Source organism: Leguminivora glycinivorella, chromosome 11 (genome assembly GCF_023078275.1).
Source record: "Leguminivora glycinivorella isolate SPB_JAAS2020 chromosome 11, LegGlyc_1.1, whole genome shotgun sequence".
Classification (NCBI taxonomy): Eukaryota; Metazoa; Arthropoda; class Insecta; order Lepidoptera; family Tortricidae; genus Leguminivora; species Leguminivora glycinivorella.
The window spans coordinates 19,860,456-19,884,091 of record NC_062981.1 but is presented as its reverse complement, the minus strand read 5'-3'; the positions used below and the strand labels follow the sequence as shown (position 1 = coordinate 19,884,091).

Genomic DNA, 23,636 nt, shown 5'->3' with positions numbered 1-23,636 from the left:
ATCGCATACATTAAAATGCGACCGCCTAAGAACGCGTATACACTACACCACACATAAATGGCGCCACAAGAAATGCCTTGTTGCGTTGCCATCAATTACTAATGTAGATTGGCGTTGTCACTTTCGAGCAGAGGATAGAGTATTATAGAGTTACTGTTGAAGTAAAATGTGTAAACACAGTGCATAGACTGCCATCTCTTGACACAGGCTTAAAACTTTGAGCCTCAGTTTGGACAATTTGGCCCATGTTCTTAGCTTGATATCTTGATGTGTTAAAATGTCAAATATTAATATTAGCGCCATCTAGCTGAGCGTACTCCAAAAGTCTAATGCCATCTAGGCCACCGTACCTTTTTCTGTATGGTACTGAGGTACGTTTTTACCAGATTTTATCTGTCTATACCAGAGAAAAGAGAATAACTATGCTTTCGAGCCATAAATCTATGTGACAATTAAGTGACTTAACGCCATCTACAAGAATAATCGAAAGCTACAAGACATTTTTTGTGGCGCCATCTGTGTGTGGTGTAGTGTATCCGCGTTCTTAGGTAGGCGGTCGCATTTTAATGTATGGGATGGTATAATCTTATATTTCAATCTATGCTATGACATAGTTCTACAGTGGTCTAGGGTTTCAATTCTGTCTGAGGGAGTCTGAGGGATGTGTTACACAAAACGCAGTTAAAAATGGTGTATCATGCTCTCGTGGAGTCAAAGCTGAGATATAGTATTAAACTATGGGGCAACAGCTACAATTACAACGCTGATGCTGCTTTTATACTGCAAAAAAGGGCAGTCAGGACGATTGCTCGTATATCGCAGCTGGAATCCTGCAGAGAACACTTCATCGATCTGAACTTGCTTACAACGCCTTGCCTTTATTTACTTGTACTATTAACAGACTTCGTGAAGCACCTGAACAACTATGAAACTACAAGTGAACAAAAAAACAGGCTGTTAACTAGGCGTAAGGATGTTAAAAACCTGATTGTCCCAAGGCTTAACGTTGTGAAACACGCCGCGTGTCATCAGGCTGTGGCTCTTTACAATAAATTACCGACAGAATTCAAGTCAATAACAAATAGCAAAATGTTCAATGCACGGCTCAAGAAATATCTGTTGGAAAAGTCGTATTATTCCATAGACGAATTTATATATAATACTAATAGTGCTTAATGTATAGATATTAGTTTAGACTTCTGAGTGATTTAATGTATTAATATTAATAAATACTCGTAATAATATTCCATGTAAGTAATGAAATTATGTAATTTGTAACAATTATTATTATTAGATCGTAACTTATTGTACTGCTTAATTCACCTACAACATAATTCAAAATTGATGACATTCTATATATTACACGAATTTGTAATACCCATATCATTATATAATTTAATTTTATGACTGACATAGACATACATGTTTTTGACATATTTTAGTACCTAATTAATTAACTATCGTCAATTTTGAATCATGGCTTAGATATTGGTAGTTTATAAGAATTATTCATATTAGTATGCAATATTCAACACAATGTACATTGTTATGAATAAAATAAATGAAATGAAAAATGAATTGGTTGACTGTACTAAGGACGATTATTAAATGGTTCTTGACTATACGTATGGTTAATGGGTTAAAGTTTCAGGTTAGGGTCAGAATTCCTTTTGAACTGAACTTTTTGCATTTACGAAATAAGAACACAAAATATTATGAAATACTGTTTATTTTACACATACCCTACATACCAAGTATACTAGAGATACAACATTTGAACCAGTCTCAATCGTATACATTACAAACACACAGTTTAACCTTTTTTTACACCAACAAGCTAAAAAAGGTTAAAACTGTGAAGAACACAAACTAGCATACAATTTCATTTAACAATGAACCATAACGTAACCTAACTAATAATGATTTATGCAACAATTATTAAAAGAATCAGGGTGGCTAGCCGAATGGCACAATCGCTCACGAAACGCTCACGAAACGAAGCGCTAGTAGATATCTATCTCTATCGCGCTTGCGTATTGGCGCGACAGAGCCAGCGGCGTATCGCTTTCGTTTGGCGTCGGAGAAATGCCATTCGGCTACGGGGCCAGTTCCATTGGGCGAGGGACAAACACAACTTGATCATGATAACTATACAACAATAATTTCGTGAAGAATAGCTTATTTTACAAAAGAATAAGTTAAATCAGGTAAAAGGAATCTAGCAGTCTGAATATATTTTTGATAGTCTTCAAAGCGGCCAAGAAGGAGCGCCAAAACAAATGTAACGAGACAAAGAGTTAAGACAGCATTTTGGCTGCTCTGAGCGCATAGACAAGTGGCTAACCGTTCACACCATAGCATATTGTAGTTATCTAATCGCTGTTCCCAATTAGTGTGACAAAGATGACTGCAATAACTGCACGATTGGGTACTTGCTTACGCCCTGTGTGCGTAGCCGAATGCATAAACGCTCACGAAACGAAACGCTCCTAGATATCTATCTCTATCGCTCTTGCGTATTGGCGCGTCAGAGCCAGACTACTTTTCGGCGTTCCGTTTTCGTTTCGCGTCGTAGAAATGCCATTCGGCTACGGGGCCTGATATATCTGACAGCGATTATATCTTAACCCCCTTATAAACGTTCACTAAAGTTAACAATCCGATGAAAATCGTTTGTCCCTTTCCAATATACCGATACGTTGGAAAGGGACAAACGAATCGGCTTGATAACTTTAGTGCACGTTTATGAATAAGGGGGTTAGATTTTTAAATGCTTTTTACAGACATTTAAGTATGTCTTGATTGTTATTTATAGACTTAAAATAGACGGAGTTATTATTAAAAAGTAAGTACAAGCGGTGGTAGTATGATTTGTTATATATTAATCTATGTAAAATCTCGATATGATTATTTGTGAGCGTCTGATTGGTATTAATAATAAAAAATATCTACAAACTGAATGTGACTGTATGTTCTACAGGTATTTCTGGCATATGGACATTAGGGTGGAGCGAAAAAACACTTTTCTGGAATTAGCAAACCTAATAGTTATCAATCAATGCCCCTTAGTCTATGAAGCCTTTGTGCAAATTTTCGGCTTTTTAAATCAACATCTTTTGCCTCCTCATTAGGGTTGAAATTTTGAAAATCTCATACAAACCTAAAAATTCAACTTTCAGATAAAAAAAAAATTTCGGCAGTATTATGTTTAGTATATGTTATAGATACATATCATTATGAGAAACTACAAAAAGTTGCGAAAGTAGCGTCAAGAATCGCCAAACTTTGTTTGTTTCAGTACATTCGCCAAAATAGCCGCTAAAATACTGAAAATTGGCGATTTTTAACGCTATTTTCGCAATTTTTGGTAGTTTCTTGTAATAATATGTATCAATAATGTATACTGAACATAATACTGCCGAAAAAAAATTTTTTTCTAAAAGTTGAATTTTCAGGTTTGTATGAGATTTTCAAAATTTCAAACTTATTGCGGAGGCAGAAGATGTTGATTTAAAAATCTGAAAATTTGCACAAAGGCTTTATAGGCTAAGGGGCATTGATTGATAAGTATTAGGTTTGCTAATTCCAGAAAAGTGATTTTTCGCTCCACCCTAATGGACATGCAAGTTCATAAAAATAGGAAATTCGCAACGAGAGGCGATAAATTAACACTTTCAGTCTAGTATCCCATATTTGGCTCACGAGAAACTGGCTCCTCAAGTCCATGTCCACTAAGGACCTTTCTGTCCTCTGGTCGGAATGCATAAAATTTCAGGTGGCTGCGCTCAACAAAACTACCACCTCCCAGCACCGTCGAACACACCTTGGCCAGTAAATAAGAATGCTTTAGTTCACATGCTTGTTGACCTCTGCTCCGCCTCGGCCGATGAGCCTAGATGTGTAATCTACTCATAATTTTAGAACAAAACGGGACTTAATCGCGTAAACACTTACATTTATAGTAACCGCGGGTAGTTCGAGAAACTCGCGCGGCTAGAAGATGTTGATGCAATTCCTCGCCAGTCTACCCGTGACCACGAACATAAATGTGATGTTCGAAACGTCGGGCCAAATATAAATGTAAGTGTTTACGCGATTAAGTCCCGTTCTGTTCTAAAATTATGAGTGCAAATCGTGTTAGTCTAAATCCATATAGTGTAATCTGCACTGATGCGGTTCGTAAAAAGTCCTACAGCTTACAGTTCAGTCACTCAGTTTGTCCATTATTGTACTACTTGGGTGGCGATCGACCATTCATAACAGTCGGAGCATCTTTCCACGACCTCCCTTTCGGCTTGACTGTAGTCACCTTCTTTTTCACAACTCTCTTCTCCGTATACTCCTCATCGGAGAGAAGTATTTTCTCCTTCCTCTTAGACTTTTTCTCCTCAAAGGAATCTTCGAACATATCAGCACTGGTGTTCTTCTGATTTTCTTTAGACCTCTTCAAAGGTATCTTCTCTCCGATAATTAAACTTATAGGACTATCGAATGATACTACCCGGGGACTTCTTCGCTTCTCTAAAGAGGTTTGCGTCGCCATATTTGTGTGATTTTTCTTTACAGGCGGTGTGGCTTTCGGAGCTAATTTAGGTTTCTTAACTTTGATAAGAACTGAAGGTTCTGCTGACTTTCTCTTGGCCTTCTTTTTCTTATCTGATTCTGCAGGTTCTTCGTTTTCGCCATTTTCTTCAGGACTGGCTTCCTTTACTTTTGGAATCCTTTTTTTAACTACTTTAGCGTCTGCCTTCTTTCTTGGTGATTTTTTCAAAGGTTCCTCATCACTTTCATCAACATTGACAGTTTTAGACGTTTTGGATTTCTTGGTGGTTGTAAAAACAAGTTTGGAGTTCCTGGTGACGCCCTGGCTTTTGAGGTAGGTTTCGAAGATTTGGCGGCATTTCGCGTAGTCCGGAACTTCTTTGGGCTTTAATGTGTTTATGTATTCGAAGAATTTTATTAGGGCATCTGAAATAGATACACAAGGTGTATTTGGGCCATTTTTTTCAAAGTTGTCCACCCCACTTTTTATGTAACATGGGTATTTTTTACGCGATTCATACTCAGAATCGAGTGCTCTTTCGATCCTGATAAGAGAAAAAAAAATGTCCCACGATTTCCATACATTTTTTCGAACCTTCCATTCCGTCACCGCCATACAAAATGTATGAAAAAATGGTAACGAAATGGGAAAAAACCTTGGGACACTTTTTTTCTCCTATTAGGATTGAAAGAGCTCGCGATTCTGAGTGAAAAAACACATAAAAATTTCCAAATCCAAAAAAATTGTGGGGTGGACAACTTTGAAAAAAAAAAATGGCCCATTTATTGATATGGTTAAATTTTGTATAGCTCGCTAATAATCGTTTTATTAAGGTGGCTCGCCTAGGTTACCCGAAGCTCAGGCTGCGTTAGATGGCGTTAATCTGCAAATTACCGGTCTTATTTTTTTTGTGGAGTCGTACAGGCATTTATATACTTTCAATTATGCTTCGCGAACATTTAATATTAAAATTGACGTATTACAACATACATTCAACTTTTCATTGTAACGTAAATCCCCTTAATGTAAACTAATTTACTATTTTACACTATTTTTAAGTACCACTCACACATACAAATAGTGTTTTTGTATTCCTTCTATACTCCAATTGCTAATTCGAGTCCAAAAAAACTACTACGATGTTGCCACTGCAATAAAATGTTTGTAAAATAGTATAATCCTTTTTTATAAAAACACACGCCAAGATAAATTATTTATTATTTATTTCAATCCTTTGATTTATATATTTAATAGTCTTTTATTATTTACATAAATACTAGGACGCTCGATCTTTTTTCTTTTTTTCCGTGATTTTTAGTTGTAAAGTTGGTATTGCGCTTGTATCACTTCAGGTATCAATAACATTTGGTGCTATATTTTGCGGTATAGAACAAACTATTGATGATATAGATATTGTGACCAATTTTTTATACATATATTTTACAATTAGCTAATTAGCGAAATAATGTATATTGGGCTTTATGGTTGCCACGGCCGCCATTGTATTGGAAGCGGCCATGACACCATGGTCTGTCAAACTGTATTTGAATTTATTATTATGCATGATACACAGATATGCAGACTACATCTCTGATATATGATAGACAGACGTTAATATGCAAGTAGCGCTTTATTGACAACCGACACTTATGAACCTTTTAGATAAAAAATGGCACATGTAATGATCTATTGTTTTACCTTAAAGAGAGTATGTAAGTTTGAGTAATGTTCTTCAATTTATGGTTCCAAATCTCCTGAGGAGTCTCAAGAGATACATTGGGCACTCGTTACTAAGGAAATACCTTTCGTGAGCCCCTGACTTCGCCACGCGCCATTCTGAGAGCCAGTTCAGGTGCTACCCTTCAGCAATAACATTCTAATATTGGTAATGGGTTGTTAGACTCCAATGACTAATTTAATAAACATTGGCGAAAATTGCACCTGACTGAGATAGGGCAGCTTTAGTGCATACATTTGTCTGGTTTAAGTTTTATTATTATTAGCAACGTGAATGAAGGTGATGTTGATTGTCACATATACACGTAATATAATGCGAATTACCAACATTTATCATTAGTGGCGACCGGTGGAACTAATTTGACGTATGAGAATTAAAACAAAAAAACTAAAACGAATTTTCTTCACAATTTTATCATCAAGTATTCTTGGATTTCTTACGTGCCAAATAAAGAATGTAGAAGGTTGGCGAAACCTGAAAAGTATTTTGACAATGACATAAGTGACATTGACAGCTGTGACATTGACGTATCTGTCGTAGTTTTTTTGGACTCGAATTAGCAATTGGAGTATAGTCGATAATTTCACGCGGCGACAGCTTGTTTAAATAGCCTTGCGGTAAATACGTGTAATCGCATGATTTGCATGGAAGTACTGGGTTCGAATCCAGGACTTTTTCTCTTTTTTTTTTTAAATACTACGTCGGTGGCAAACAAGCATACGGTCCGCCTGATGGAAAGCGGTCACCGTAACCTATGGACGCCTGCAACTCAAAGAGTGTCGCATGCGCGTTGCTGCCCCATTAGAAACTTGTACACTCCCCTTTGCTGTGTGTGCACAGCAAAAAGGAGTGTACAAGTTCAAAGGAGGATTTGGGTTGCCGACGACTCAAAGGACAATAGACGGAACAAATTAGTTCCGTAAGTCCTCCCGTCGTCAGCACCCCGCACCCTCGTTGAGCTCTGGCAGCCTTACTCACCGGCAGGGAACACAACACTATGAGACACTATTTTTTGTTTTATTATTATACATAAATGTATATGTACTCGTACAGTAATTACTGAGCGTTTTCCACAAAAAAGATTAAAAACCTATTCTCTTACATGGTAATAATTTTTGGGTTCGTCGAACTCAGAATTTCTAACATAATTATCCTAATCTGACATTTTTAAAAAATCCAAAAAGTATAGATAAATTTTAGTTTCTAAACTACGATTCGAATGATTTTTTTTTTCTAATTGTTTATTTTCAATGGAGCAAGAGTATTCAAATCGCTTTTGAAATCTTAAATTAGTAAATGACAATGCAATAGTTAACTGAGTAACGTAATGCTTTAAAAACTCAAGTGGACTTTTTTTATCTAAGGAGCAATTTCGAGAAAATATTCCTCTTTATTCATTTTAATTCTTAGGCTAGGTTTTATAATATGATTATAAAAGTAAAATACAAAACCACATACAAAACAATACAAAATATATAAACACATTATAAAAAACCTAACCTAGGGTGCCGCCAGCAGCGGGGCAGGGCCCAAGCTGCCGGTGGTTAGGGCTGCAGAGAGAGGAACCGTCGGACTATCCGCGCCGTGTCCAAGATCACCGCCTTCTGCATCTGGCCCTTGATCCAGCCACCTAGCGAGAGTCTCTTAAGATGTTGGTCGAGACTCTTCGCTATGAGACCGTTCGCTGAAACGACTATCGGGACAATGATCGTTGATTCAACATCCCACATGGCGGTTATCTCGTGAGCCAAGTCTAGGTACTTACTTACGAGAAAATATTATTATTAGATTTAGAGGGTATTAAAAGTTGTGTTTTATATCTCAACTTAATAAATAGAAAATCAAAATGACAATAAAAAAAATAATATGTTCTCTAAGATAAAATTGATACCTTCGGCTCTCCATTCTTGCTCGGTCAATAAAAAATACGAAATTTATATTCAAAAAAATACAAAAAGTTTATTGAATCCTGGGAATCGAACGCACCTTCACGGCGTGACAGACGACTGTTTCACCAATGACGCCATTACATGACACGCTGTTACCGACGAAATTGGGCTATACATATATAATTATTGAAATATAAATAATAATGTCAAATCCATACTAATATTACAAATGGGAAAGGGTGTTTGTCTGTTTGTTTGTCCGTCTTTCACGGTAAAACCGGGCGACGAATTGACGTGATTATTTAAGGGGATTTAGTTGAAGGGATGGAGAGTGACATAGGCTAATTTTTGTCTCTTTCTTACGCGAGCGAAGCCGCGGTCAAAAGCTAGTTTATTACAAAAGGGAAAAGCTAGTTACTCTATACTCTGAAGTGGAAGAATTCGTTATTTCACCAAAGATAATGTGTGTTTGTTTGTTTGTCCGTCTTTCACGGTCAAACGGAGCGACGGATTGACATGTTTTTTAAGTGGAGATAGTTGAAGGGATGGAGAGTGACATATGCTACTTTTGTCTCTTTCTAACGCAAGCGAAGCCGCGGGCAAAAGCTAGTACAGCACGGGTAGCATGGTCGCGCGATAGACGATAAAATATCAGGCCGTCCCTGTCGCACTATTAGTAAGTGCGATTATAGGGACGGCCAGATGTTTTATCATTTATCGCGCGACCATAATTGCCTGCCTGGACCAGATTATGATATGGTGATAATTTGATGATAATTATTATTTGTAACCATTTAGTTAATATTGTCTTCAGTACCGCGATAGTTACTCATGAAATAAAAACTATGAAAATGGATTAAATCGTGTATAATGAATTTACAATTCATCCCGACGTTTCGAACACTACAGCGTTCGTGGTCTCTGAGCTCAACGGGTGACTGAGGAAAAATTACAATGTGCAAAAGCTACCCACATACCTACATACATATTCATATATATAACTATTTAGTTGTTGAAGAAAAACATTCACACAACAATAACATAGGTCAACTAGCTCAGTAAATTTAATGTAAGGAAGTCAGCACATTACTAATACTATGCCCACACTATGACCTATGTACCTGACCTGACGTGTAATATTTTATTATTTGTGCCGTTTGTATATCCGAGGTCTTATATAGAGAGAGTACGTCGTAGACGTCGCATCGGACCGATAGATGGCGCCATCGTTCGTTGTAAGTCGCTCCGGCGTCACACCGCCGCGATGTTGGTAGTCCCGTTTTCCCCACCTGCAACATAAGGCTCCTACGCGCCCCGGCCCGCCACCAGCCACCCCCATTGTTTCGTCGAACGCCGAAGTGACCGGTTGTCGCGTATTCCGTTCGAACATTTTTACAGCATGGTGTCTCGAAATTAATCTTTTAGTTTCTATTTCCTTGTTACTCCTGGTCAAACCAGAGTTATTCGTGTTTTTATTTAAAAAGTGGCTTATAACGTTTCGGAATTATGAAATTTTTCAATTTAAATTTTCACGAGCCTGCTGAAGCTGTCCACCAATATCGCTGGCCGCCACGCTTATGCTGGCGCCTCGATGGTGATGCAGAGCGTTCGTCTGCCGTGACAACGCCGCGATCCTGCTGACTGTCCACCAGTATCGCTGGCCGCCACGGTTATGCTGGCGCCTCGATGGTAATGCAGAGCGTGCGTCAGCCCTGACAACGCCGCGATCCTGCTGTAGCTGTCCACCAGTATCGCTGGCCGCCACGCTTATGCTGGCGCCTCGATGGTGATGCAGCGAGCTCATCTGCCGTGACAACGCCGCGATCCTGCTGAAGCTGTCCACCAGTATCGCTGGCCGCCACGCTTATGCTGGCGCCTCGATGGTGATGCAGCGCGCTCATCTGCCGTGAAAACGCCGCGACCCTGCTGAAGCTGTCCACCAGTATCGCTGGCCGCCACGCTTATGCTGGCGCCTCGATGGTGATGCAGAGCGTTCGTCTGCCGTGACAAGCCTCAGTGGTGATGCGGAGCGTAATACTGTTAACCGCTGCACAGGCGTCGCAATCCTTCTGCTGCGTCTGCCGTGACATCGCCGCAAGCTACTTGAAGTTTTCCACCGGTGTCGTCGGCCGACACGCTGATGCTGGCGCCTTGATGTCGCCTCGATCGCACGAGGTAAGATTGCAGACGCGGCGACCTTCATCGCGCCACCGAGCGCAATACTGCGGCTGCCGCGAAGGCGTCGCTAATTTTCCTGCCGCGTCTGCCGTGACGACGCCGCGAACTCTGTTGATGCTGTTCACCGATGTAGCTGACTGTCATGCTGGCGCCGGTGCCTCCCGCGCTGACGGCGGCGACCTCGAGAGGGCCACCGAGCACGATACTGCGTGACGCGACAGGGGCATCGAAGACGCCTTTCGAGCTGACGACGGCCGTCTCAATCTCACCGCCGAACGTAACATCGTCTGCTGCAGTGACAAGCTGGTAAGATTGCTGATGTGGTCCCTTGGTACTGCTAGCCGCCACGCTGATAACGCCCGTCGCGCCTAAGATGTCACGCTCACCGCGAGCACTGTCTTCCCCTACAATGGTGCCACGACCATATCCGGGCTCCGTCTGCTACGGTATCGTTGCAGACTCTGTTGCTGACCAGGCTGATACTGCCCTCCAATGTGACGCCGGGCGCCGCTATCAGCTGACATCCCGTACACTATGGTATCCACTCTTCTCTTTCCAGTTCCCGTGAAGTACTTCGACAGTATTTACACTCTATTTTGACCAATGACTCCTCCGTCGCCGAAGTGAGAACAGATAAATTCTAAAGATGCTACGTCCTAACGTGGCTTGGCCACCCATAGTTGAACGAGGTAAGACGTCAATAACCGGACGAGGAGCCGCACTGCTGCGAGGGTGTCCTGACGATGTTCGCGAGCTATCTAATCGGAGAGGCGCCTCGCGAGACGACTCTGTGATTCCTGTACGTCGCTCATTGTGTAGGTCAAAGACATCGTAAAGGTTTGCGAAATTAAAAAAAAAAAACTCTTTCAGAATGTCCAGATCTGAATTCGAGCCAGCGTGCTGCATCCTGAGCGTGCGTCTGTTTACCGGGCGGACACCAAAACCGATCGGTAATCTGGCCGCGGGGGTTCCAAGTACACGACGATTTCCCGGAGGCTTGTGGCGCCCCCTGTCCATTCGAGAGATTAACTTATTCGCCGAGCCTCTAATAAACAAATTGGGAAAAATAAACCCGCTTCGCCTTAGTGAACTTGAGATTCCAGCTCAAAGCGAAAGGGGCCAGGAACTCAGGAGGACTTCAGTAGTTATCATCTGGCTCGACTATACTGAATTAATATAGAGCTTGATTCGATCGTAGAACCTGATTTCATCAATTTCACAACTTTCGTAGTCTACAGAGGGAGGTTGGTTTCCAGCATTACCTCGTACAGCTGCCGATAGCTGTAGGCCAATCGCTCCTGTTTTGCTTGCATTTGCAGCCCGATAAGACCTTAAATAATCGGAATATTGTACAAAGTAAAGCTCTTCCGATGGAAAATAATCTTCAACAGGCGGTGGCGCTGGCGACTGAAGTGACATGCAGCCGGATTAAGGTTCGCATAGCACTATATGCTATGCACAGTTCGGTTGTATGTTATGTTATGCTGTACGATGGCAGGACTACATCTCTTCGGTTACGAGTAACTACGACAGTAACTGCTGACTCCAACAGACTGTCGTACGAGGTCAGTATGCACCCCCTGGGAGCCAAGTAAGTGACCTTCGGTGACCTCGCCTTCTTCTGCTTCGCCCGTCATCGTACCTCTTCGTCTGTGAGAGCCCTGCATTACGCCGTACAACGGTACGTATTAAGCCTCCGCCACACATAAAGCGCATTCCGCTTCGCTAACGCTACGCTATCAGCGCGCTGAATGCGCGCGCATTCCGCTCGCGTCCCGCGCGCGTTGCGCTCGCAATCCGCGCTCGTTAGTTCCCGCTAGTGCCCACTGGGCGCAACGCCAGCGTTTGTGCGGTGCACCGCCATTATTGCGCTCCGCCTACGCTCTCAAAGCGCGCATGTGTGGCGGTGTTTTAATTCACCCCTTGACCTGCTACCACGACGTGTTCAGCAACCACCAGCGATGCGACACGGACGTCACCTCTCAGTCTACACTGTCGACCTTCATTGCACGAAGTAGAAATCCGTCGCATCGGGTTTTGGATTAGGTAATGGATTACCCTAAGAGTCAATGACTGACTTGAAGAAATCGACTGATACCTCCGTCCAGTGTAGTAGCAATCGACAGCGCTCGTACTTTTCATCTTCTAGGCTAGTTTTACCGAGCGATCAGTATCCTCAAATGCCCTCACTAAAAAAAGTTCAGAGTTCAGGAGTCTCGCTTGTAACCGCGCTCGCTTGACGCGAAATAGTCTGATCGAAAATACCAGTATCGTAACAAATAGCCCTCGGGCGCGTGAGTGATGACCTTTTTCTGTGTTTGATATGGACGTAAGACGTTGGACTTTAAATAGTCATATCAAAGCTAATATTGATTTAGATAATTTTTACGAAGGGTTGACAAAAGCAGTATCAATTACGTTACCCTGCTACAGTACAGATAGTTACACTACTTTTACAGTTAATTTCCACACTTTGTGTCTGAAATTGGGTTTATAATAACCTGATAAAATAACGTGTCTGTTAATAATAAAAGTGTATCTAAGGTTTTTGTATCTTGTTCAAGTCAGCCTCGCCTACAATGTATAATAATGTCATTTCTCTAACTATTCGCTGACTAAAGCTAAACGTCATCACGAAAATCTCTTTAGGCGTTTCTGGCACCGAGATATTCGCGGATCGAAGGCGATTTCGACTGATACATCTGTCAAATCGGTTCAACAACCGATTCACTTATTCTTCTATGCTATGCCAATAGGGCTACCAAAGGCTTGCGCGCCAGCTGACTCGCCACCAGGAGATAATAAACAGGTCTCTATATAAGACCTCGGATATACAAACGGCACAAATAATATAAAAATTTTACCTTCCAATAAAATTGTTATTATTTTGCCTGGTATATCCGAGGTCTGAGTGATGCCTTCCTGGTAGGCTTAATATACCGTCGGCACTTCTCCTCAACAATGAGGGTGGCTGGTGGCGGGCCGGGGCGCGTAGGAGCCTTATGTTGCAGGTGGGGAAAACGGGACTACCAACATCGCGGCGGTGTGACGCCGGAGCGACTTACAACGAACGATGGCGCCATCTATCGGTCCGATGCGACGTCTACGACGTACTCTCTCTATATAAGACCTCGGATATACCAGGCAAAATAATAACAATTTTATTGGAAGGTAAAATTTTTATATTTTATCAACAAAGGCATAATAAAGATTGTATTGTATTTTTGTATGAAAATAAAAAATAGGAAATAAATATAGTAAGAGTCTTTTTTAATACAATATTTATTCTATTAAAAAATATAAAAAAAACTTAATAAATACAAAAAAAGTTCAAATGATTAAAAAAGACTCCGGAATAGAACTCGAGATCTCCTGCTTCGTAGTCAATGCGTTTGACCGAGACGCCATTTCGATTTACACTAGCAGTGTCGAAATACACGATATGTATCTTTATTGACAAAATGCGTCATTATTTCTGAGTCTGCTTGAGTTAAGTAACCCAATATCTTTAAATAATTACTTGTCAAGAGCCAAGTGTCACTGATGACAATGTCAACTAAAAATGCGCGAAATATGACGGCTCTGTGTCTGTACACAAAATTTGGCACGCACATTTTCGTAAAATAAATAAAAAATTCACATGGATTTGTCCATGATTTCTGTATGAAACAATGTATTTCGTTCAATACTGCGACGATGGATAATGTATAGTAGATGTATGCGCATATTTTTATTTAGTTGTAGTGTGCGGTGACTAAATAAATGGTAGATGTTTTTTGTATGGAAAGCGAGCCACCTTAACCTCCGATGCAAAAACGACGGGGTGTTATAAGTTTGACGTGACTGTCTGTCTGTCTGTGTGTGTGTCTGTGGCATCGTAGCTCCCGAACGGATGAACCGATTTCGATTTAGTTTTTTTTGTTTGAAAGCTGAGTTAGTCGGGAGTGTTCTTAGCCAAGTTTCATAAAAAACGGTTTCAAAATTTTAATTTTGTGGTTAGGTTATTAGCCTGTTTCTAAAAAATCAAGGACCTATATCAAATTGCTGCATTCGTATAAAGTTTGTATGTAAATGAAAGTTTTGAAATTTTCTTATTGAGAAGTTTCCCAAATTATTTTATGAGGATTTTTTTTTCTGGTGGTATCTTACCAGGGACATTGCCGCTCAGCTTAGCGATGCTCGTCTTCACACTCTTCATAAAGGCTTCCTTCATCTCCTGGACAGCTTTGGGTTGCTTTAGCGACTTCTCCCATGGCAGGGTCCCCACCAGCCACTGTAGCATGTTGTAGCCGAGGATCTCAAGGTCACCGCGCATTGTTGCCACTGGAAAAACAAAAAGAAAAGGATCATTAACGAAGTGCTTCAAAATAGGTAAGCCATGTAAGTTTTTTTTTTTTTGTTTTTTTTTTTATTATAAATGGGCTTACTCTTGACCACAGACTAGCTTTATTGTGTTTCGTGGAGACTTAGCTGTTTTCGTCTTAACGTCAATCTAAATATATAAAAGAAGAAGCTGACTGACTGACTGACTGACATATCAACGCACAGCCGAAACCGCTGGTCCTAGAGATTTCAAATTTGGCACGTAGGTTCCCTATATAGTGTAGAGGAGCACTAAGAAAGGATTTTCCAAAATTCACCTCCTAAGGGGGTTAAATGGGGGTTCAAAGTTTGTATGGGGAAACAAGATTAGTTTGACTAATTTATTCGAAACTTCACAGGAAGATTCCTTAAGACATATGACTGAATACGTGTTTCAGGTTTTTTGAAAATTTAACCCCTAAAAGGGTGAAAAGGGGGTGATAAAGTCAAAAAATCAATATGGGTATCGTTTTTATGGTTTATCGGGTCGCTGATCACGATAAATACAACGTTTTTAAAATCTAACGAGGCGGAAGTGAAATACCTTCTCCCCTGTTGTGGTGCAATAGGGTTTAAATATCAAAAAAATATATAAAAGAAGATATTGACTGACTGACTGACATATCAACGCACAGCCGAAACCGCTGGTCCTAGAGATGTCAAATTTGTCAAGTAGGTTCCTAATATAGTGTAGAGGAGCACTAAGAAAGAATTTTCCAAAATTCACTTCCTAAGGGGGTCAAATGGGGTTCAAAGTTTGTATGGGGAAACAAGATTAGTTTGACTATTTTATTCGAAACTTCACAGGAAGATTCCTTAAGACATATGACTGACTACGTGTTTCAGGTTTTTTGAAAATTTAACCCCTAAAAGGGTGAAAAGGGGGTGATAAAGTCAAAAAATCAATATGGGTATCGTTTTTATGGTTTATCGGGTCGCTGATCACGATAAACACAACGTTTTTAAAATCTAACGAGGCGGAAGTGAAATACCTTCTCCCCTGTTGTGGTGCAATGGGGTTTAAATATATAAAAGAAGATATTGACTGACTGATTGACATATCAACACACAGCCGAAACTGTTGGTCCTAGAGATTTCAAATTTGGCACATAGGTTCCTTATATGGCGTAGAGGAGCACTAAGAAAGGATTTTTCAAAATTCTCCTTTTAAAAGGGTCAAATGGGGATTCAAAGCTTGTATGGGGAAACAAGATTAGTTTGACTATTTTATTCGAAACTTCACAGGAGGATTCCTAAAGAAATTTGACCCCTAAAGGGGTGCAAAGGGGGTAAAGTCAAAAGCACAATATGGGTATCGTTTTTATGGTTTATCGGGTCGCTGATCACGATAAATACAACGATTTTAAAATTTAATGAGGTAGAAAAGAAATTTTCTCCCCTGTTGTTGTGCAATGGGGTTAAAATATCCAAAATAGCCATAAGTATAGCTTTAGTTTTTATCTTTACTTCTGGTTCAAGAGATTTAAAATTAACACGGAAGTTCCTTAGAGGAGCACTAATAAATAAATAAATAAATAAATAAATATTGTAGGACATTCTTACACAGATTGACTGAGGCCCACGGTAAGCTCAAGAAGGCTTGTGTTGTGGGTACTCAGCAACGATATATATAATATATAAATACTTATATACATAGAAAACATCCATGACTCAGGAACAAATATCTGTGCTCATCACACAAATAAATGCCCTTACCGGGATTCGAACCCGGGACCGCGGCGTAGCAGGCAGGGTCACTACCGACTGCGCCAGACCGGTCGTCAAACTAACTAAGACTAAGAAAGGATTTTTTAAAGTTCACCTCCTAGCATGATAATTTGACAGGGGCAAGGACAGGGACAGGGCCAGGGTCAGGGACGGGGACAGGGACGGGGACGGGGACGGGGACGGGGACGGGGACGGGGACGGGGACGGGGACGGGGACGGGTCGGGGACGGGGACGGGGACGGGGACGGGGACGGGGACGGGGACGGGGACGGGGACGGGGACGGGGACGGGGACGGGGACGGGGACGGGGACGGGGACGGGGACGGGGACGGGGACGGGGACGGGGACGGGGACGGGGACGGGGACGGGGACGGGGACGGGGACGGGGACGGGGACGGGGACGGGGACGGGGACGGACGGGGACGGACGGGGACGGGGACGGGGACGGGGACAAAGATAGAAATAAGAATAGGGATTGGGGTCGGAATAATCGGTCGGCAATCGATATCAAGGCAGTGTAAAATGCAGGTGGCTCAGTGGGAAGGTATTAGTAAGTAGGCATCAGCGAGTATAGTTTATTTTTACATAATTGTAACAGTGTTTGACGGTGTATGATTAGTACCAATAAATATATCTATCTATCTATCTATCCTGCATCCGTAATAACTATTACATTCAATGTGCTGTAAGAAGAACGTTGCTTGCTTGCCTTTTATATGTTTACGTTTGCAATAAGTATAAGCAAAATGGAAAAAATTGTAAGCGATAATGCAAGGAAGTACTTTCTACCCTACCGACCATAGCGTCGAGATACTGGCTATGTGGGTTGTATGAAGTTTCCCCAGTATAAATATTTAAATAGGTAAAATACATACATATTCGTACCTACTACCTACGCTGTGGTCGCTTTGTAACAATTCTACAATCATTGCAAGAATTTATTTTAAAGCAATAGTAATATGTGTAAGGTACAGTCAGCCAAAACCGGACCGTACAGCAAATAGATCAGTTACAATGGCCCTCCAGTCGAGAATGGCCCCGCTTTACCTTAATCGAAATAATCGCGGACATCTGTATCTACAAAGAAACCTAAGGATCCAAATGAAAATCTTATTTTTTGTAAACGTTTCAATAAGAATACTTTTATTACGCGGGCGAAGCCGCGGGTAAAAGCTAGTGAAATATAAAAGTGTCATCAACGCCATTACCGTGCCAAAAATTGCACCTTCAGAACCCGTACCATACGCAATGTACTTTATATGAATTCAATGGAGGCGCGAAAAGGTTAGCGAAGGCTCGCTAGTGGTTCAGTCACCATCTGATATATCGGAGTGTGTGTGGGTCCTCACAAATATCAGAACACGCTCTGCAAGAGCGTATTCACATTATCCGATCCGATTCCTGATGTAGCACCGATATTCCATATATTAAAGGCGACATTTTTGACTTTTGCCTTTGACATCCGATATCAGATCGGATAATGTGAAAACGCCCTTGCAGAGCCTGTGCCTTGGCAAAACAGTCGATTAGATTGACAGATTCTTGCCTCCCAAATGAGCATCCCTGCTAGTATACTCTATCGTCCCATTGTGCGCACACTTCGGGTCAGGTTTGAACTCCTTATCATTAACCCTGGTGGCCAGACCGAAGTCTACCAAGTACGCCTGGTTCTCTGTCCCTTTCTTGAGCCCTAGCAGGATGTTGGCGCCTTTGATGTCAGCGTGGACGTAGCCGCGGCTGTGGATGTACTCTAGTACGTCCAACTGTGAAAAAAGGAAATAAAATTTTGGTCAAATGTTCTAACAGTCACCAGCAATAGTATGCTACATATCGAAAGCTGCGGTCTTATGTGTACAGTCCTAAGAACGTGTCACATATTTGTGAGGCCTTCAAAGAGTAGACGGTTAATGCTGGTACAAGCTACAAGCAACAAAATTTAAGTCATAGCAGTTTTGAAACTCAAGTAGTTTTGAAACTACTCACTCTTGCTTTTGTCCTATATTGGTATTTACAAAAACATGGTAACTCCGTATAGACCGCTACAGTCTAAATAAGAAAAAAACTTACCTCAGAACCATAAAGGAAAAGGTACGGTGGCCTAGATGGCGTTACACCTTTGGGGGACCCTCGGCTAGATGGCGCTAATATTAATATTTGACACAATTATCAAACCTAAGGTTTAAAAATTCTAAGCCTGTGTCGAGAGATGGCAGTCTATGCACTGTGATTACATATTTTACTTTGACAGTAACTCTCTATAATACTTGATCCTCTTTGGTATTTATTAGCAAGTCATGAAGTCAGTAATATTATTACTCATATTAGTCATAAATATCTGGGCAACCGAGCTTCGCTCGGTTCTGTTTCGTATCCTTGACATGTGTCGCCATCTAGTTCAAAAATGAATAGTACCTACATCGAGCGAAAGAATTCTCAGCCTTAACAACACAACTACTGCACACGAGATGGCGCGCATTTCGCCACAAAAACTCAAATAGTGTATTTTCTATTCGTTTTAGCCTTGACCTGTGTCGCCATCTAGTGTTTGCAATAAATAGTACTTACATCGACCGAAAGAATTCTGTCTTAACAGTACAACTACTGCACACGAGATGGCGCGCGAAGAAAAACGCATGAAAACTCGAAAATTCGCGTTTTCCGGGACCTAAGTATAAGTTAGACCGATTTTTCACCCCCAAAAACCCCCACATATCAAATTTCTGCGAAATCGTTAGAGCGGTTTCCGAGATCGTCAGTGTAAATAAATATATATATAAATAAATAAATAAATAAATATACAAGAATTGCTCGTTTAAAAGTATAAGATATCTGGGCAACCGAGCTTCGCTCGGTTCTGTTTCGTATCCTTGACATGTGTCGCCATCTAGTTCAAAAATGAATAGTACCTACATCGAGCGAAAGAATTCTCAGCCTTAACAACACAACTACTCCACACGAGATGGCGCGCATTTCGCCACAAAAACTCAAATAGTGTATTTTCTATTCGTTTTAGCCTTGACCTGTGTCGCCATCTAGTGTTTGCAATAAATAGTACTTACATCGACCGAAAGAATTCTGTCTTAACAGTACAACTACTGCACACGAGATGGCGCGCGAAGAAAAACGCATGAAAACTCGAAAATTCGCGTTTTCCGGGACCTAAGGATAAGTTAGACCGATTTTTCACCCCCAAAAACCCCCACATAACAAATTTCTGCGAAATCGTTAGAGCGGTTTCCGAGATCGTCAGTGTAAATAAATATATAAATAAATAATAAATAAATATACAAGAATTGCTCGTTTAAAAGTATAAGATATATTCCTTTTTCTTAAAAATCTTTTTTTTTCTATAATACGAATTAGGTACATCCTGACATTTGAGTATAAAAAAAAGCTCCATTTTAATTGAAGCAACTAAATCTCATCTAGTAATGAGATATAGACGTATTTATTAATTGCTATAGAAATATTTAGATAATGGATAAACAAGTAACTACGGCACAAATGTGTTTGCACAGATGCTTGTCATGATAGTTGCGTTATTTCAATGACATAGAAAATAATAGTTATTTGTTTTACAAGAGCAAAGTTGTTAGTGCTTATCTAGATACTAGCATATCATCCAAGCAAGCGAAATATATTTCAAAGTTGAATCTTGATTGATACATGGTTTTCAATGCACAAATGTTAAATAAATATTACTAAAGAGAGTAGAGAGTAAAACACAGCATTTTTCACTACACCAACACGAGTGAAACACTAACTGCAAAACATGAAATGAAACCAAATCCATCAATTATTAAACATTTAATTTTTCAAAATCACCACTCTGCTTAAGAAATTCGGAAGAAATCACTTTGCACTCCTGTAGATAAAATTCTACTTTTTGATCCGTTTTTGAAGAAACTATATCCATTATACACCATGTTTTTTTTGTTTTCCGTTAAATTCGACACATCGTTAGGTTCATTATCAGGAACCATCCTGTACATCACTTTTAGTTAAATTCACAAAAAATGTTTTTTTCATCATTTTCATACATAATAAAATAATTTATTAGTAAGAGACCCTTAAGAATAACATTCAAGTTAGTGTCAAGTGATTGACGGCACATGTCAAAACAACTAACATTAGGAATTGGTAAAGGCTGTGACACACATGTTCAGCAATTATCTTTATTTTTTTAATAACTCGATAGCCGCAAGAGTTAAGACGCTAGTTTCCTAGAGAAATTAATTGTATTTGATGTAATGTACCTTCCCTTAAAGTTAACGGAATTCAATAAAAACAGGGTGTATATTAAAGAGAGTCATTGAGTTGGTATGGTGAAAAATACATTGTACAAAATCTTCCTGATTAGAGAATTATAACTACTATAAATATTATGTATTGGCATAATCCACGGTATACTTTCCAAACAAAGCCAACTTACCATCTGCAAACCAATTTGGAACACAGTTGGTGCCGGGAATGACCTTCCGCTCTCTGTGAACAGACTCCACAGGTCTCTACCGTAGCGCTCCAGCACCAAGTATCGGTATTTCTCGCCTTTGTAGTCATGTGAACCATTGCCGTAGTACGAAGGCATCCCAAGACTTGAGAGCTTCTTGCTTTTCATGAATGAGGTAACTGAAATAATCCATAAACTATAATATTATAAATGGGAAAGTGTGTCTGTTTCTTTGTCTGTCTTTCTCGGCAAAATAGAGCGATAAATTGACGTGATTTTTTAAGTGGAGATATTTGAAGGGATGGAGAGTGACATAGCTACTTTTTGTCTCTTTCTAACCCCCCTACTTTCCTAAACTGGGTGGTGGAAGTTTGTATCTCCACACATTCCGCAATTTTCGAATATGGGTGAATCAAACTCCATCAAAATTAACTAAATTAGCTTTTGCCCACAGCTTTGCTCTTATATGGGTGAATCAACTTTTTCTTGTCTGTTATTGCCATGGTTACGGCCGGGTCACACTGGTTTTATGCAAAATTATGCTACTGAAATTATGCATGCATGCATGTAGTCCATGTTTGTAGGTGGCAAATAAAGGAAACGGCCTGTTAACACCAGAAAAATGCATGTTTGCATAGTTTAAGTAGCATATTTTTGCATGAAACCTGCGTGACTCAGGAGACCAAAAGCATGGCAATAACAGACAAGAAAAAGTTGATTCACCCATATAAGAGCAAAGCTGTGGGCAAAAGCTAGTTTAGTTAATTTTGATGGAGTTTGAACCATTGCCAAATAAATAAACAATCCTTAGTTTCCCAATGCTTTGTCTGTATCTTCAATATTAGACAGGGAAGTAGCTTTGAACTTCTTATTCAATCAGTAAACAAAATTGTAACTTACTGTCCTCCATTTTAGCATTTCTTATGTAGAAATGTTTCTCCACAAACAATGGCCCATTTTCATGAGGTTCCTGGTTAAATAAACATTAGAAATATTATAAATTGAATAATAATTCCAATTATTAATTGAGTATTTTAAACTATTGGTGGAACATGCGTGAAGAGTGGGCTTTGAAAGTGCTAGAAAATCTAAGTACTTATTACCAAAAATATTTTCGCCCTTTTTGTGTCTTCATAGAGACATGTCTGAGCAATCGAGACATCTTTCTAGTTTTAATGCTTATCTATAATTATTTCAAGCTTTTCCCACTGAACTTATAATATATTTTATATATTTACGTCGGAATAAACTCCATGACGCCGAATGACGCCTTATTTATACTAATTGGCTCCTAGGTCATGTAGATATGTAGAAAATTGTCTTGATAAGAGTATGTATGCAACTACAGATTGATAAAAAAGTGTAAATATAGCTACAGGTAACTTTAATCATGAACAAACACAAAAAATATGTAAATTAAGTCACAAAGTGAGTATACTTACAATTTTAACGACAAAAGGATAGTTAGAACCTTTCGGTGTACTATCATGATCACACGCTGAATAAATTTCCCCAAAGCCTCCAACTCCTATGGAAGGCCCTATGCGCCATTTCTTCTTCATAGTAGTATCATGTATTACTTCCCCTGTAGCAATAGGAGCTGGCATTTTGTATCCATTGGCCTTTTTCTTTGGCGCGGCGGCCTTTTTAGCTCTCCCAGTCATTTTGTGGTTAGATTACAATCACGACAGTAACACAATAACGGGAATTAAGTTACAGGTATATTAACTTTAAACTATAAAATTCACAGCATTTTTTCTTACAAAATACACGATTGAAAACGAGATTGAAATCAAAATAGCGTCGTTTGTTGACTGAACGAAATGTCAGTTATCGTTAACGTTAACCGCCATTAATTTTGGGGTAGGGGTGTACTCTGTTGACAGTTCCGATTCTTACCGGTTATCTATTTATTTTACCGGTTTTATCAATTACAGAGCCAGAGCCATAGATGGCGCTGCGTGGTAATTGTAGATTATTATTCTTTAATAGTTTCAATCTGTGAAACACCGGGAAAGTTTTTCAAGTATTTCAAGGGGTTAGACTAGACTATTATAGACTGGCAAACAAATCTTGTCACTAAAAAAGAAGCGGCACATTTGAAAAATGTGGGAGTGAATGTTTATCATCTCATGGAAAATTTGTATATCTCGCCTTTTTAAGTAACAAGATTTTGCTTGACTGTCTACATATATATATATGTATATATATAAATCATACGTTGTTAAGGTGCTCCTCTCTTCCAAGTTCAGCTAAAAATCTCATCTTCGGTTTATTTAAGATTCTAGTTTAGGTATTTAAAATGGGAAAAAATGTCGGGAGAGTTGTTCTAGGAGATCTCTAGATTGTAATAATGTGGATCCGTATATTGGCACTGGCAGGGATCGGATACTCACCCGTTCGGCGCGCATTAGCCTAGATTAGATTAGGTTAAGGACAGGAATTAGGATAGGTGGAGCTAAAAAAGCAAAATAACAAATTATAATCATTTTAATTAAATATTTAAATTTTCAGATGAACAACAAAGTTTATTTTCTCTACACACTAGCCTTATATTTAATTAAACTACCTATGCTATTTATAAGTTAGTAACAACCAGACTAAATTAAAGCGAAAATATTTTCATAAATTATTAATTGACTTGGGAGTACGATTGACAAAAAACGATTTGCAAGTGCGATCCGAAATAGTACATTTCGATACAAGTGCGAAAAAGAGGAAGTTCGAAACGAATGGCGATAAATTAAA

At 39.8% G+C, this 23,636-nt stretch overlaps 1 protein-coding gene across 2 annotated transcripts; it reads right to left on the bottom strand.

Moving 5' to 3' along the window:
• Positions 1 to 4,139: 4,139 nt before the first annotated feature.
• On the bottom strand, positions 4,140 to 22,718 carry LOC125231199 (serine/threonine-protein kinase VRK1-like). 2 transcript variants are annotated; one of them, XM_048136572.1, is made up of 6 exons: positions 22,331 to 22,718; positions 21,789 to 21,858; positions 20,871 to 21,067; positions 17,985 to 18,201; positions 14,498 to 14,671; positions 4,140 to 4,968 (listed from the first exon to the last, which is right to left on the bottom strand). In XM_048136572.1, exons 1-6 carry the CDS (start codon positions 22,550 to 22,552, stop codon positions 4,232 to 4,234), a joined length of 1,617 nt encoding a protein of 538 aa, XP_047992529.1. In that variant the 5' UTR covers positions 22,553 to 22,718; the 3' UTR covers positions 4,140 to 4,231. The 2 variants fall into 2 exon arrangements, with proteins under 2 accessions (XP_047992529.1, XP_047992530.1); XM_048136573.1 differs by lacking the exon at positions 22,331 to 22,718 and adding an exon at positions 21,992 to 22,051.
• Between the last annotated feature and the right edge of the window lie 918 nt (positions 22,719 to 23,636).

Excerpts from the sequence above, each read along its gene's own strand:
- LOC125231199 (XM_048136572.1), bottom strand. The coding sequence starts at position 22,552 with ATGACTGGGAGAGCTAAAAAGGCCGCCGCGCCAAAGAAAAAGGCCAAT. Across the intron at positions 21,068-21,788 it reads AAATGCTAAAATGGAGGACA|TTACCTCATTCATGAAAAGC; the intron begins GTAAGTTACAAT and ends GGATTATTTCAG. Across the intron at positions 18,202-20,870 it reads TCCAAATTGGTTTGCAGATG|TTGGACGTACTAGAGTACAT; the intron begins GTAAGTTGGCTT and ends CTTTTTTCACAG.